The sequence below is a fragment of the Peromyscus eremicus genome, unplaced genomic scaffold, assembly GCF_949786415.1.
Source record: "Peromyscus eremicus unplaced genomic scaffold, PerEre_H2_v1 PerEre#2#unplaced_1181, whole genome shotgun sequence".
Classification (NCBI taxonomy): Eukaryota; Metazoa; Chordata; class Mammalia; order Rodentia; family Cricetidae; genus Peromyscus; species Peromyscus eremicus.
In genome coordinates, this window is record NW_026735416.1 from 102,438 (window position 1) to 119,884 (window position 17,447).

General features: G+C 44.1%; 1 protein-coding gene across 1 annotated transcript in view; it reads right to left on the minus strand.

Annotated features, from left to right (window-relative positions):
- Snw1 (SNW domain containing 1) overlaps positions 1-17,171 on the minus strand; it is a 33,289-nt gene extending 16,118 nt beyond the window's left edge. The window contains exons 1-3 of the mRNA XM_059253047.1: positions 17,083-17,171; positions 10,920-11,073; positions 5,346-5,507 (exon numbers count right to left, since the gene is read on the minus strand). Of these exons, the coding sequence (XP_059109030.1) occupies positions 5,346-5,507; positions 10,920-11,073; positions 17,083-17,096 (330 nt within the window). The 5' untranslated portion in view covers positions 17,097-17,171. The remainder of the gene's footprint in view (positions 1-5,345; positions 5,508-10,919; positions 11,074-17,082) is intronic.
- Positions 17,172-17,447: the final 276 nt, after the last annotated feature.

The following is a 17,447-nucleotide window of genomic DNA, read 5'->3' on the forward strand; positions in this document are numbered from 1 at the left end:
AGGGACAAGTGTGCCACTAGTGCCTGGCTCAGAACTTTCTATACAAAGTACTGATTTCCCGGAGCTACCGACTGAAATGTTCAGCTTACTACTGAAGGATGAGAAGGGTTGGGAATTTGGCCCAGGTGTAACCACTGATACGTGGGCCATCAATGACACTGTCTTTTACGAGTGTTCATTTTATAAGGAACTCAGAAGCATACAATAATGAGAAGAGTATAAGGTGCAGTACATGAGGATCACATAGCTAGTAACCAACCTCAAAAGCCTTATTTCTTTTCAGGGTGGAAAAATCTATACCACCACAAACTGAAAACTCTCTAATACTGTAAAGGAGAACACTGAGACTGTGATGACTTATCCAGTTTTCCACGGTAGACATTACAGGGAGATTCCAAGTAAATGGCTCCCTAGTAGTCATCATGTATGTTCAATATAGTCTCAATACTAATTTAGCACAGAAGAGCCATTTGCTGCTTCTTATTTGGGTACTCCAAAGTTAATAATGCTTTAAACAAGCATCAGTAAGATTCTAGCATCTTACAAGACAGAGTGAAGGACATCTCAAGAGCAAGATTCCTTTGTGGTAATTAACTATAAACTCCCATAGTCTACAGCCTGAAAACAAAATGTGCTGAAGAAACTCGGCATATCTGAAAACTACAACATACATAAACATAAGGTAGGAACACAAACAGCTCTAATCATCAAGAGAGAAAGCAAGGCCAGGCATGGCAGCACCCTCTTCCAGCCTCTACAGGCACCAGGCACACATGTGGTGCACATACACACAAACAGGCAACATATTCATACATGTAAAAATAAAAACATCTTTCAAATATAAAGAGAAAGCAGCATGTCATCTGACTACTCTCCTGACCAGAACAGGACTGACCGAAAGGTGAGCCGCTCAACATATCCACCATGTCACCTGCAAACATAAACAAGGTAATAACATGGGCTTTCTCACAGGGTCATCTGAAGTTGTTGGAGCTCGAGAGGCGAGGTTAACAACATCCCTTTAGGTGCTACCATGCACAGCACGTTGTCCACGAGACAGCCGCAGAAGGAAAACTGCACACGCCATGGCTTTTAAGACATCACCCAAGTCTATAAAGTTCTATCAAAACGGATCCCAAGAAACATTTCCTTGCGGTTTTCTCTTACAAATGTCTTATGCACTGTACTTTTACATGTAGAGATCAATGGCCTTAGACTTTTCTCAAATATGAAGTCTTTTTTCCCCTCTTATACCGATCACTAACATTTATGGCCTCGCTCTTTCACTATTAATATTTCAGTGAGCACTCCCTTGTTCCTAAAGAATACCAGTCTCCTCTGGAATAAACCGGAAACCTTTGTACTATACTACAGTACAAACTCAAAATCAAACAGGCTGTTTTCATCATACCAGTCTCTGCATACCAGTCTTCTGAATGATGATCACTTTAAAAAATCCATTCTGTTTAAGTTTTATTTCTTTTTTTCTCCCCAAGATTTATTTTTAAGTGCATTGGTGTTTTGCCTACATGTATATCTGTGTGACAGAGTTCATATCTCCTGAAACTGGAGTTATAGACAGTTGTGAGCTGCCATGTGGGTGCTAGGGATTGAACCTGGGCCCTCTAGAAGAGCAGCTAGTGCTCTTAACTAACCACTGTGCCATCTCCCCAGCCCCCCAAATCCGTTTTGTATAAAGTAGTCCTCTTTCTCCTAGAACAAAAAGCCCACGGTTTTCAAGGGGGGAACTACTGCTTTTTCTGGCTTCCCTCGGAAGGCTCTGTGCACGAACAGGAGGCTCTGGTTAAGACACAGTGGTGGCCAGGGAACTGCTGGCATTCAACAGGCAGCACCAGCCATGTTGCACACAGTATAATTCTCAAGACAGCTCTGAACTGTCAAGAAGCACCCCTCAGGAGGCCAAAGGATGTGACAGCTACTCAACCAAAGCTATGTATTCAGTGCACCGCAACACAATCCATCCACTCTTAGCTAAACACAAGACAAAGCAAAACCTGAAAGTGTTTTATGGACCTAAGAATGATCCCTCTAAATGACCAGCTCTGGGTTCAGTTTTAGTGGCTACATTATAAACAAAAGCCCTTTATTACGCGAAGGATAATGCTTTGGAAATGTTCTTTTCTTTGGCCACATACTGAAACCTCAAGTTCTACGGTTCAGTTTGAACAATCTAATACACAATAGAATCTGGACAGACATACATCACTGCAGTTACAGCTGCTACCTCTGGCAAACAAAATACCAGAAAAGCAAGGAAGACCATGGATAAATGGGGATCTTGTTGTTGTTGTTTTGTCTTTAGAGACAGGGGCTCTCTATGTAGTCCTGTCTATAGTTGGCCTGGAACGCAAGAGATGTGCATGCTTCTGCTGGGAGTGAAGGCATGTATCACCACATCTGGCTCCCCACAGGTTTCTTTTACCATCAGAACATACTACTTGTAAAATACAATTTTTTTTTTTACATTTTATTTACTTTATGTGCACGTTTGTGGGTGCACATGTACCACGGCATGTATGTCAAGGTCAGAGTACAACTTGCAGGACTTGATTCTCTCCATGTGACTCTCAGGAATCAAACTCAATTGTCAGGCTTGGCAGCAGGTGCCCTGACCTGTCGAGCCATCTTGTCAGCCCAAAATACCAAATTTTTTTCTTTTTTTCCTTTTTAACAGAGATGCTGACCTGTCCTGCAACTCTCCTGCTGCAGCCTTATAAGTGCTGGCACTGCATGTGTGTACCACTATGCTCAGCTCTACTTGCATAATAAATATATGTATGTATGTACGTACCTTCGCATGTATATTATGTATGTATATAAAACAAGGAACAGAACTTCCAGACTGTTGGCAGAGGTGATTAGGAAGACATTTATGTAATTCAAACATACAATCAGGTATAAATTACAAATTATGGGGTAGTTCAGTGGTAGAGTGCTTAGCAAGCACAAGCTTTACAAATTATGCATTTAGGTTTGGATATAATTTAGTATTATTTAACGAACTCTAGACAGATGCATCTTATACACACTAATATAAAAGGGCAAAGAAAACTGAGCAGGGCACAGACTTTAACAATCAACTGCCTAGGAGAGGCAAGGGTAGCCACAGAAATAAACTACCTCAGAACACATAGAATGTGCTGTGAACAGAAAGCATGTTAGTGCCCTTTCCCAGAGAGCTGCCTGGGCCAACTAGCTGAGATGAGCACTGAGTTGAAATGGGAAGGGAGGTGCAGCAGATGGTCGGACATGAGCACCGTCAAGACCTTCAGGACAGCGAAGACAAGAGAGGAGGCTCAGTGGTATGAGAGGGAGCGTGGAAGACCGGACAAGAAGAGCAAGTACCTGCTGGACAGCAGCTGAAGGACAAAATACCTAGTGCCCGGGAGGTGACACAGGAAAAGACAAGCACAAGAGAAACAGGGCGCTTTCTTCCACACCTATACTCAAACAGATGGAAGAGTCATCTGTTCCCAACCAGGCAGGGTGGACAGGGACAGGTGTTAGAGGGAACAGGGACTCACCAGGGATAAAAAAAATTAGAATGATTGTATTTTTCTAAAGCTCAGTAGCTACAATAAAGGAACAACGGATAATGGGTATGACTTCACAGCAGTGGTTCTCAACCTTCCTAATGCTGCGACCCTTTGATACAGTTCCTCATGCTGTGGTGACCCCTAACCATAAAATTATTATTATTATTATTATTATTATTTTTTGGTTTTTGGAGGCAGGGTTTCTCTGTGTAGCCCTGGCTGTCCTGAAACTCGGTCTGTAGACCAGGCTGGCCTTGAACTCAGAGATCTGCCTGCCTCTGCCTCCTGAATGCTGGGATTAAAGGTGTATGCCACCACATCCAGCCTGAAATTATTTTCATTGCTACCATTATGAATTGTAATGTAAATATCTGATATGCGGGAAATTTGACATTCAACCCCCGAAGGTGTTGTGACCCACACATTGAAAAGCGCTGCTTTAGAGGGTCAAACTGAAGTCAGGAGCGGTAAAAGAGGTACTGAGGACACCAGCAATCCCAAGGCAATCTGCTTCTATCCAGTATTATTTACAAGAGAAACAGAACGAAGCAGGGACTTCAGAACAGTTCTGAGTGCAGCCACACTGTGAGGAGACTATTTGAAGCTTTACTGTGGGTCTTGGAATTACCTTTATTATTTATTACTGTGGGTCTTGGGATTACCTTTTAAGACACTAAATCTGGGTGGCAAAAGGAGGCTGTGTTATATCCAAATGAACTACTCAAATAAGAAGTGGGGATGTAGATGATAGCAGCACACATCTCTGATCCCAGCACTAGGGAGGCAGAGGCCAGCCTGGTCTACAAAGCAAGTTCCAGGATAGACCGACAGAGCTGTTACACAGAGAAACCTTGTCTTGAAAAACCAAACCAAAAAAAAAAAAAGGTGGGCTATAGCTCAGGGGTCTCTAGTACCACCACAAAGAGTAAAGAGATGAAGCATCTGTGTAGATATTCCTCAAGTATATGGAGGGAAGTTTGTATACAGACAAAAGTAAAAGGAGGCCCAGTTCAGATGTAGAACAATTGCCTAGCATGTGTGAGGCTCTGGGTTCTATCGCTAGCAAGGCCAGAAACAAAGCTGATTTTTCTTAGGAGTCTGGGATTATTGACTTTTGCAAGTTTGGTAGCACTTTTGGAAATAACTTTTTGCAACATCAAACAAAACCTAAGTAGGAAAGCTATCACTGCTAGGTGTGGCCTGCAGCACTGGGAGGGCGAAGGCAAGAAGATCTGAGTTCAAGGCCAGCCTGGGCTCTGCGCTGGACTGCTCTAAAGGGGACTGCAGCTATTACTAATTTGTGCAGAATTTCAAGGCACAATGTCACGCTGGTGACAAAGTTAACCTAAGTATGTTTTACAGCTCTATATTTTATAGTGATTTCAGCGATTTTGCTGCTGGACTCAAACCCAGGGCCTGTGCACACCAAGCACCATCAGTTAGAGCCCTACCTCCACTGCTTTTTAAAAGATTTATTTATCTTACATGTATGAAGTTCTGCCTGCATAATCTATGTGCATCAGGTGCATGCCTGGTGCCCCTGGAGGTCAGAGGGCATCAGAGTCCCTGGAACATGTGGGTGCTGGGAAACTGAATTCAGGCCCTCTGCAAGAACAACAAGTGTTCTTATACAATGAGCCATCTCTCCAGCTCCAACTTCACTGCTATTTTTATATAATCCAGAACGGCAAGTGATTTATCATTTCCACAAAATGTAATAAAACTCCACGAAGTATTTATCAACAAGAAAAAAACCAAAAACAAATCAACAAACCAACGAGAGATTACCTTGTCTTTGGACTGCCCCTGTCGAGCAATTGCATCGTATTTAATCTTCCCTTCAGGATCCACCTGAATGGCCAGTGCATTGGACATTTTCTTCTTTCGCCCCATATCCAGTGGATACTGGGCCACATGGATTTCTGGGAAAGCACCTCCATCTCCAAAATCCTGTAAATTACAAGAAAAGAAGTAAAAAGAGTATTTAGTAGTAAGTAGCAATTCATTCAGGTTATGGAATCTGTGCTAGGTGTGAGTGGCAGCAGGGAGCCAAGGCAAGGCTTTCATCTCGTGCAGCTGACCTTTAGTGGGCAAAGGTGTAAAAACATACACACTCTTTGGGTGTAGGAAGTACCATGAAGAAATCATACGAGGGGAAGCCGCAATGTCGAGAAAGCAAATAAAGGAAGATCCGAGGAAAGCATTTTCTTTTTCTTCTTTAGTAAGGGGTGTGTATGTGTGTGAGAGAGGTGTGTGTGTGTGTGTGTGTGTGTAATATGTGTGAGAGAGAAAGAGAGAGGTTTGTGTGTGAGAGAGGGGTGTATGTGTGTGTGTGTGTGTGTGTGAGAGAGAGAGAGAGAGAGAGAGAGAGAGAGAGAGATAGATGTGTGTGTGTGATGTGTGTGCAGGTGCCGGTGTGTGTGTGTGTGTGTGTGTGTGTGTGAGTGATGTGTGCGCAGATGCTGGCAGAGGCTAGAAGAGGGGGTCAGATTCGCTGAGCTAGAGTTACATGTAGTTGTGAGCTCCCTGACATGGGTGCTGGAAACTGAACTGGGTCCTCCTGCAAAAGCAGCAAGTGTCTTAACTCTCCGAGAATGTAGTGTGGGACTAGTGTAGTGTGTCCTTTCGGAGGACAGAGGAAATGATGCTAAGGATACATGGACAAGTAAGTCATGGAGGGGCCTTCTCAAGGAACATGCGTTTTATGTAAGAGCCTAGAACAAAATAAACAGAAATTTTAGTACAAACCAAAGACTAGTTTTAGCATTCTACACAGACATATCCATAGAGCATCAGGTGAAGCTAACCCCAGGAGAAATGTCAAGAGATGCTCTTAGAATCAGATTCTGTTAACACATCATTTACTCACTGTCACACCAGAGACAAAACAGACAGGACCCACAATGAGTCACACATTTTTCTTTTGGATTGATCCTAGCCATGTCCTTGTGATAAGAACAGGGTATAGAATTCGGCCATGACGCTTTAGGGGAAAAAACCCAAAACTCAAAACAAAAAACCTAAAAGTCAAGTTTTTTTTCTTGTTACTAAAAACTAGAAATGTCCTTGGGCCTGTGGGCAACTTCATCCTTGTCAGAGGCCAAGGATGCCAGAAGGAAAGTCAGGTTTTTCCTTATTTCTGTGTTCCTTTCCTGGAAACCACACCGAGGACATGTGCAGAGTGGAAATCGGACTGACCAGCTTACACATGCATCCAGTAAAGCCTTTTTAGCTACAACACCCCCATCCCCACCTTCTCTAAGAGCTCTACGATAAAACCCTTCAACAACTCAATCTCTATGGTCTGTGAATTTCATCTTGAATCCGTGAGACAAGAGCCCCAAAGCCACTGGCTTGGGATGGCATTAATGGCCATTGAGTTTACAAAATCCTGGCTCACCTGAACCAGTTGCTTTGGGGTTCTTGTCTTACGAATTTGAAGAATGAAATTTATGGACCATAGAGAGTGATTTTTAGAAAGGCATTTGCTATGCTGGCCAAGATAGCCCCCAACTCCTGAGCCAAAGTGATCCTATTTCAGTGGGATGACACCTAAGCCACCACCCAGGTTCACATCTCTAACAGTGACTATACATCCTCACAAGAATGAGAACTATAATTTTTAAAGTACAACAGTGTTCTGCCAATAATTTGCAGTGTTGAATATTTCTAAAAGCCTCTGTAGATCAAGTCTAACTCACACTTGAGCATTCTCCTAAGGAAAGAACTCAGGCTCACAAACAGTAAACGTCCTGGGAGAGGTGGCATACCCTCTTTAATCCCAGCACTCCGGAGGCACAGGTGGAAGGAAGGAAGAGTTTGAGGCCAGCAAATTTTAGGCCAGCCAGGGTGCACAGTGAGACCCAGTCTCCAAAACAACAAAAGGACTCCTCAAGATCTCATAGCTAGCACATGTGCAGAATGCAAATCCAGGTAATTGGACTTCAAAAGCTTTACCTCATGTAAAGGTGGGTGTGTGATGTACACGCCAGTGTGCAGGGCAGGCACCCATGTACAGGCATACAGAGGTCAGAATAGGATCTTAGGTGTCTACTTCTACCACTCTTCACACTATTGCCTTGAGACGGCCTCTCACTGGACCCAGAAACTCTCTATTTTCTGGCTAGGCTGGCTGGCAAGCTCTTGGACTCCACCTGCCCTTGGCCCACAAATGCTGGGATTACAGCTGTTTTTGTGAGTGCCGAGGGACTCACATTCATCTCCTCACGCTTGCACTAAGTGCTCTTACTCACAGAGTCAGTCTCCCCAGGTACAGCTGAGCTGTCGTTTTAATACCACGAAATACCTTTTAGTAAAAAAACAAAAAACAAACAAACAAAAAAACCCCAAGAAAACAAAACAAAAAACCCAAGACTTTCTGAGCAATGACAGGTCCCCCTGCTCCATATTTTTTTTTTTTAAATTAATGTCTTCCCCCAGGAAAGGGTCTCACTACGTTAACTTTGGCTGGCCTGGAACTCACTATGTAGACTTGGCTGGTTTCGAAATCATAGAAATTCCCAAATGCTGGAATTAAAGGCACAGGCCACCAAGCCTGGCTGCCATAATTGTTTTAAATCTGTTAAGTCTATACAAATATTAAAAAAAAAAACAAAAAACAAAAAACAAAAACCCTCGAAAAACAAAAACAAAAAACCCAAAAAAAACAAAACCAAAACAAACAAAAAAGAACCCAAAAAATCCAAAACCAAAAAACCTGCTGAAATCTAAGCTACTTTTGGTCCTAAGTATATTATGTAAGGTATACTCAACCTATATTACCAAGAATGTTAGAGAAAACATTGAAATTCATCAATAAGAAGGTATTTATTGAAAAATAAATTCATTTTTATAAGGTTTTTTTCACACACTATTTCAATAGGTCTTGGATGTGAATTCCTAGGAACAATATGCTTATTTACTGGAGGGTTTAAAGTTTTGAAAACCAACAGAACAAAGTGAAGAGGTATTTTCCTGCAAATTAGGCAGAAATAAAAGTCTGCTGAAGAAAAGTGCTTCCTGTACGCAGAGCATCAATTTGACACATGCTCAGCTATGCTGGAGTTCCTCGACTGTAATCAGCACTTCAGAACTGTAGCTGTGGCATTATGTGGTCATTAAGCCTGCCAGAAAATCACAGCCTTTACTCCGAAAACTAGAACAAAATGCCGTCTTCACACAACAGCCACTCCCCTCAAAGCATCCCAGGCATTTTCAGATTAACTGGCCATGAGTTTGATTTCCAAATGAACTGCTCTGGTCCACTAGGATACACGAAACCTTTGATAATCAATTAGGACTATTAAAGACAACAGCCAGCAGATGTCATCAAGCTCAGAGGCTCCCTTGTATGGAAAACAAGGCCTGCTGTCCCCACTCTGTAATCTGGGAAAGGCCCCCCAAAGTACATTTTTAACCACTCTAGAGTTCTATCAGAGCAGCCCCTACTACCTCATGGCTCCAGACAGGAAGGTATTCCAGCCTCTTGGAGACTATCTTGCTGTACATCTCGCTAATTCCAGAGAGACCAAAACCAAGAACAAAATCCTTTCCTAACAACTGCAGGACTGGCCTTCATATAGCAGGATTCCTAAAGACCAGATGAAAAGAGACAAAACCAAACCAAACCAAATCCCCAAACAACAGAAACATCAGAGAAAGCCACACAAAACCCCAGGGCTATGCTGGAACAAGGCAGGGAGGCTCTTAGGAGGTGCTCATTTCCTAGAGCTAATGGAGTGGGCAGAGGCAGGCAAACATGGGAGACAGCGTTCACAGCTTTGGGCAAGTGCTAAGCAGTGCTTCTAATCCCACACTACAGACCCCTGGGGGCAGACTGAAGAGCAGGCAGAGACCTCATCTGTAAGGCAGACATCGGAACCACGTGGGAAAGGGCTACAAGGAGCTGGAGGGGCTTGCTGCTCCAGAGTGCTGGCTGCTCTTTCAGGTTTGGTTCCCAGGCCCCACACGGTGGCTCACAACCACCTGTAACCCCAGTTCCATGAGACCCAAGGCCCTCTTCTGACCTTCAAGGGCACTGCATGCATGTGGTACACAGATACGTAGGCAAACACCCATACGCATAAAATAAATGAATCTTAAAATAAAATAAAACAAAACAGCCAGGCGGTGGTGACATGTGCCTTTAATCCCAGCACTTGGGAGGCAGAGGCAGGCGGGTCTCTGTGAGTTCGAGGACAGCCTGGGCTACAAATGAGTTCCAGGACAGCCAAGACTGTTACACAGAGAAACCCTGTCTTGAAAAAGAAAAAAACAAAATAAAACAAAACAAAAACAGTAGTAACTGGGTACAAAAATGGTGTAGTTCATTCAGAATGTTAGAGCATGGTCAGGAAATGAAGGAAAACTTGTAGAAATGAGAATACTGGGAGAGAGAAAAAGGCTTAACGAAAGCAGAGATTCTGTTTTGTTTTTCAGACAGGGTTTCTCTATGTGTAGTGCTGGCTGTCCTGGAACTCACCCTATAGACCAGGCTGGCCTTTTGAACTCAGAGATCCATCTGCCTCTGTCAAGGAAATTTGTTCTTTGGAGACAAATCAGAAGTATGAAAAAAACATTCCAAATTCTTCTCTGCTTATATTCACTCCTAAAAATGTATGTAATACCATGACCAGGCATGTGCTAACATTCTCAAACTGAAGATTTAAAAAGCACACAAGAGAGATAAGTCAGCAGAGGAGACACCACCAGGGTTTTCCCTGAAGGAACGTTCTCTCTGAGTTATGACATGGTATTACTCTCACTGTTGGAGGTGGGGCGGGAGCGGACACAATTCAAATGCAAACCCCACTCTGGTTCTTCTCCTTACAAAGATTTGAAATTTTTATTTATTATTATTAGTATATGTCTGTGTATATGTGACAGAGGAGGAGGGAGGTAACAAGGGAGAGGGAGGGGAGAAAGAGAGATGAATGGGGCACATTCACATGCCACAGTGCTTGTAAAAAAGTTTGGGGACAGGTTCTCTTTTTCCACTGTGGGTTCTGGGAATCAAATTGTCAGGTTTGCTGGTGAGGGCCGTTGCCTCTTGGGCCATCTGCTCCATCTTTTATTTGTTTCTTACTCTCCTATTATTGTTCATGGGCTGGAAGGTCTACTTCTGTAAAAGTACGCTACTTCCTTTTGTGTAAGTTCAACAGTTCAGCACAGTAAGAAGCAAAAATAGTGATTCTCTCCTCATCACAAACAGTGACAATAAGCAAGAGGAAAATGTCTTTGGAAGGAAGAACATGCTTTCAGAACTTACCATCATTATTTCCATCACATTGCTGTTAACAATCACTCTCCAGGGTTTAAATTTATTGTACAAATGTACAATAATAAATTTCAGCCCATACTTACTTCTAACAAGCGCGGAATCCAGCCTTTCCGGTATCCGTACGGGGGAGGCTCCCTTCGAGAGGAGACCAGCGAGGTCTGCCGCGATCTCTGAGATCTTGCTCTTTCTTCAGCTTCAAGTTGGTCCTGAGATAGCTGAGTGGGCGCAGGTAAAAAGCTACAGGAAACCAGAATTAAATACCAAAACAGAATTAAAAACCAAACACATTTAATTATTACAATTTTTCTTTGCTCAGTCAATAGACTTCTCAATGATTTATAGAAGCATTCAGTACTTATCACTTTCTTATGTGTGGAAAGGAAGTACACAGAGACACACAGTGAAAATGCCTTGACCATACCAAGGGCAAACAGATGTCCGGACTTAAACACTAACAGGTATTTTCACATGGTTGACAAGCTACCAAACTCTGTACTTCCGTACTTTACACAGAAGCCAACCTCCAGTGCATTGTTTCCTAAGAATCCTTCCTGATTTTTGTTTTAACAAGGTCTAGTCAGGTAGCCCAGGCTGGTCTTGAACCTGCCACCCTCTGGCCTCAGCCTCTGGAGTTGAGTTTATAGATAAATGTCAACACTACTGTGCTTTCCTATTTTTGGGAGGAGACAGGGTCTCACTGTGTAGATATGGCTGCTTCTCCAGTGCTGGGATTAAAGGTCTGCACCACCAGGGATGCACAGAAGTCATTTCCTGGTCTTATATTCTTTCCCCGTCCCAACTCGAAAACTGTTACTTTTGTTTTGTTTTGTTTTGTTTTTTTGAGACAGGGTTTCTCTGTGTAGCTTTGCGCCTTTCCTGGATCTCGCTCTGTAGACCAGGCTGGCCTCGAACTCACAAAGATCCGCCTGGCTCTGCCTCCCAAGTGCTGGGATTAAAGGCGTGCACCACCACCGAAAACTTACTTTTGTGTGCCTGACTTTTGACTATTTTAATGTTGATAAAAAGTGGCAAGAGGGCGGTGGTGGCGCACACCTTTAATCCCAGCACTCGGGAGGCAGAGCCAGGCGGATCTCTGTGAGTTCGAGGCCAGCCTGGGCTACCAAGTGAGTTCCAGGAAAGGCGCAAAGCTACACAGAGAAACCCTGTCTCGAAAAACAAAACAAAACAAAACAAAAAAAAAAAAAAGTGGCAACTAGTCAGGCAGTGGTGGCACACACCTTTAATCCCAGCACTAGAGAGTCAGAGGTGGGGGGATCTCTGTGAGTTTGAGGCCAGCCTGGTCTACAGAGCGAGTTCCAGGACAGCCAAGACTGTAACACAGAGAAACCCTATCTCAGAAAACAAAACAAAACAAAACAAAAAAAAAAAGAAAAAAAAAAAGGAAGAAAAGAAAAGAAAAATGCACAACAATCTTGCCTACAGCCCAATCTTAAGGGCCTGGCGGTGGTGGCACATGCCACCACCCAGCCCTCGGGAGACAGAGGCAGGTGGATCTCTGTGAGTTCGAGGCCAGCCTGGTCTACAGAGTGAGATCCAGGAAAGGCGCAAAGCTACCCAGAGAAACCCTGTCTGGGGGTGGGGTGGGTGCAAGAACTACAGTAGACTGTAACCAAGAAGCAGATAAAAGAAAGACTACTAGAGGCACATGTAAATATTTCCCCAAGGGGATCTAGTTTAGAATGAAATTTAAAACACAACAGGTCAAAGAACTACAGCAGAAATCCTGAATATGTAGCTACTTACAATTTAGTCAAAGAATTCTTCCTAAACTTTTTGTTTTGTAACTATTACCACAAGGATATCCAAAGTAGCCCCCCCCCAGAAAAAAAAGATACCAGTAGGTAAGTATTTTTAAGGAAAGATAGAAGTCAAGTTCCTTGTTAACCCCTGGCTAAGCAGGGAAACTTAATTATTTATTTAAAAAATACACACTGATGACTTGGCGCAGGCAGTATTCTAAGCAGACACTGAGAATGTCTACTCGGAAAGATTGTATGTGGTCTTGTAAGGAGAGATAATCACATACATGCAAATGCAAACTACAGAAACAGGAAGAGATAAGGAAAGGCACAGTGTGTGCATACATCAGTAGGATCAAATCCAGACTGGGGACTTCCAAATTTAAAACCCACCCATGCAACTTAAAAACACGGGGACATTACCTGCTCTCAAACAGCTGCTCCATCGTAAAAGGTAAGAAGAGATCTACCTCACGAGGTGTTCCATGAGAACATTCATGAACCAGTCAACAGTGTCCAATACTACTTCACCTAAGTCCCGCAGATGTCTGATCCCCCCAGTTTGGGTTAGCTGTCTGCACTTATGCCCTCGAGGCCATGTGTACACTGCCTGTCGTCTTTCTGTATCGCAATCATCTGTTCGCTTATCGATCCTCTTAGCAGACTGAGCAACCCGAGGAGAGGAATCATCACACCTTCTGCTCCTTTTGTCCCTCACTGTCCAGGTCCTGTCAGGGAACACGGACTCACTGTCTTTTACAGTCACTGTTCCACATCACTGCAACCTCCTCCTCTTTACTTAAACAAGCCAGCTCAAAACCTTTATTTTTGTCATCCCCTCTGTCATAAAACATTGAATATGTGATGTAACTGGAATGTTTTTAAACTTACTCACTGTGGGTGTGTGGCATGTGCATCCTGGAGATATTTACCCTGCCCAAATCAAAATAGTCATTGTTCCACAAATTTTAATTTTAAAATTACTTTTTCCTTTTTCTTTTTTTTTTAAATTTTTTGAGATAAGGTCTTACTATGTAGCCTTGGCTCTCCTGGAACTCTCTATGTGGACCAGGCTGATCCCAATTTCACAAGAGATCTGCTTCTCTCTGCCTACAGAGTGCTAGGATTAAAGGCATGCGCCACCACCACACCCAGCAAAAATTACATTTTTCTTTGGTTTGTGTAGGAGCGGGGGTGTGTATTTACGCCATGGCACCGTCATAGGTCAGAGGACAACTTGTGGGAGTCAGTTCTTTCTTTCCACCATGTGGGGCTCACGGATGGAACTCAGATCTTGAGCTTCGCAGGTGCTCTTATTCACTAAGACATCTCTCGCTGGCCCTGTACCCCAAACCTCTAAGTTACATCATAATGCCTTAACCTAGTCATAGCATTTACTATCTGAATGCATTACTGACTGTTTTATGTAATCTCTCTCCTAACAGAAGTAAGCTCTGTGAGGACAGGAAGTAAAAAGACACAGGAAGTTTACCTTACCATCTCACCAAGTAATCAACCCGACACCTGGCACCCAACACGGGAAGTACTTTCCCATACCAAGCAAACAAATGGTGCTCCAGAAGACTGTAGTGGGAGCACTTCCTGATCCAATCCAGATCCCAGAGACTGAGGACTCAATTCCACAAAAACTGTCTCTACTTCCAATTGACAACTGCCAAGACTTGGTCACCAGTCCCCACCCGCCGCCTCCCCCAGACAGGGTTTCTCTGTGTAGTTTTGGTGCCTGTCGTGGATCTCGCTCTGTAGCCCAGGCTGGCTTCGAATTCAGAGATCCGCCTGGCTCTGCCACCTGAGTGCTGAGATTAAAGGCATGCACCACCACCCGGTGGATACCAGTACTTTTGTTCCACTGGCTACAAACTGGGGTCCCTGCTCCCTGCCCTCAACAGGGTTTCTCTGTGTAACAGCCCTGGCTGTCCTAGAATTAGCTCTGTAGCCCAGGCTGGCCTCGAACTCAGAGATCTGCCTAGCTCTGTCACCTGAGTGCTGGTATTAAAGGCGTGCACCACCACCAGGTCTACTGTTTTAAATATTAAATATTCTCTTCAGGTTCAGTATAGAGATGTGCCGAGATGGGTTTCAGGTGACCAGGTCCTTTAGCAAAGGCAGCCCCTGGCAGCAGAAGCTGGAATATGGTAGAGATACAGCAGCCATCAGCAGCAGAACTGAGGTAATACCTTACATTAATAAAGGTTATAAGGAGAAGGTTCTGCGCTTAGCCAGTTAGTGAAGGGATAAGGTGTGTCCTCCACTACAGGTGCAGCCTCTGGGACCTAGCACCCTCTTCTTCCCCCACTTGGTAAGATTCATTTGCTGGGACAGTTCATGAAACTAAACAAACAAAATCCCACCAAAACAAACCAACAAAAATCCCAACACATTCGCTTGTTCACAATTTTTAAAAATACAGGTTTCTTTCACTTTCATGTGTATGAGTGCTTTGCCTGCACGTCTGTCTGTGCATCACATATACGCCTAGTGCCTTCAGAGACTAGGAGAGGGAGTCTGATTCCTAAACTACAGTTACAGATGGTTGTGAGTCACTGTGTAGGTGCTGGGAACTGAACCAGGTCCTCTGCAAGAACAGCCAGTGCTCTTAATCACTGAGCTGTCTCTCCAGTTCACACTTGCTAGTTTTTATAAGGGACACCAAAAAACATACTAATGAAGGCCAACTCAAAGCTCTGTGGTCCCCAAGCCTGGCCATTTTGAGACTTCATCTGTCATTGCTTTGTTAGGCACATAATACACACCACACCACTGGCATTGTTCTTGAGTGCATTCGTTTCAAACTCCACCTTTCCCCCTCATAACCCTACCAATCTATACCACAGTGTCTGAAGAACACTCAAATGTTTGCTACCTGTAACCCTGACAGTCTGCATAACTCACTCCAATTTTTTTGGTACTAAGGCTAGCTAGTACTACACAAATAAGCATTTTCTGTTGGCTCTAATTTCATTTGTTTCATTATTAAAATCCTCTGGCAAAGAACAGTTTTAAAGGAGGGACTTATTTGGCTTACAATTCCAAGTCACAACCCACCATGGAACGTCAAGGCAGGAACTCAAGAGGCAGCTAGTAAAATCTCACTCACAATCAAGGGTAAGAGAGACTCGCTTTCTTGCAGAGAAGGAGGAGGAGGAGGAGGAGGAGGAGAAGGAGAGAGAAAGACAGAGACAGCAGGTAGGCAAGGCACCACATAAACTGCTTGATGGCTGGCAGAATGGCTTTATGCTCATCCAGCTTTAACTGTTCAGGACCACTTGCCTAGAGAATGGTGCTGCCCATAGTGGTGTGCATCTTCCTGCATCTACTAGCAAGAAAAACAATCCCCTACAGACACATTTACAGGCCAATCTGATCTAGGCAATTCCTCGTCTGATATCTTTTTGCCAAGTGTGTTAAGTGGACAGGCTAGTTGCTATGTTCTCTTTTCTTTCTTTCTGGCCTTAAACCAGCTATACAGACCCTCCTGCCTGCAGTTTTAATCTGTGTATCTACTTGTCCATCTTTCCGGTGGCAAAAAATACATTTCATTCTATACAAACAATCTCTAGCACAAAGCAGGACAACGAACAGTAATTCCCGTGACCAAAACGTCTTTAGGATTCATACTGTTACAAGCCAAGAAAATATGAGAAGTGGGTTTAACAGGTGAAAGATAATATCCTAAAATGAACATTTGCTTTATACCCAATCAGACTTCTCCTGCTGAGTTCGCATGGAAAGTTTTTCCACTCGGAGCAACTAGGAGTTACATAACTTTTTGGAAATCTCCCACTTAGCATCTTTTTCTTAAAGGATGGGAGCACTTTACATACGGTAACCAAGGCAACCAGGAACAGCAAAAAGTCGGAGGTGGTTCTATGTACAAAAGAAATTCTAAGGTCCAAAGTTAAAGCGCGGAGCATTTAGTAAACAGCAGCCCCTACTGCTGCCAATTTAAAAAAATGTTGGTCGGTTCTGAGCCATCCCCAACTCCTTCTGCTTTTTGCAAAATCTTTGTTTCTGAAAAGAGAGTACTAGAGAAAGGGGAAAGCCCAAAGCACACAAGCGGCTGGAAAGCCACACACAAGACTGGCGCGCTTTGCTCAGCAGGGATAATTCAGCCGCTGCTTTCCACCGCGCATCGCGTCCGCCTCAGCCGGGGTCCGCAGGGCGCTCGCCAACCTGCCGCGCTGCTTACGCGAAGCACACGTGAGCTCCTCCGCACGAGGCCACGCCGTGGCTCTCGGCTCCAGGGAAGAGGCGAACTCAGCCCGGGAAGCCTCTAAAGAAAGACCCCGGCTTTGGCGCGGCCTAGTCGCCAAGGAAACCCGCGAGAGGTTCTAGCCATGGTCTCGGCCAGGGTCCCTCTGCGCCCCAGGCCAGGTCACTGCCCGCACAGTCCAGGCAGGAAAAAAAAGGAAAAGATGGGTACTCCCAGACCCTTCCGTATCGAGGACCTAAATCAACAACCCACCTGGTGAGCGCCATCTTCTTCCGCTTCTTCCAGCGCAAGCCACAGCGTCGCGGGGCGGGTCTTGCCCGGGAACGAGGAACACAATGGAAGAAGTGCTCACTGCGCAGGCGCCCTGGCCGAAAGGCCCTATGGGCTTTGTAGTTCTTTGAGCGGGAATTATGCTGGCCTCTCTCAAGGAGAGAAAGAGGTTTTGGAGAGCTAACAGCGACTCCCCTAACTAAGGAAATTCCTTACATTTATGAGTTTTACAGGGGAGAGGCTCTCTGAGTTTAGCAGATCAGTAGTGATGATACAAGGTAGGATTTAAAGCCATAATTTGGGAAGCTAATACTATTATCTACCTCCACCTTAAGGCTGCTACACCT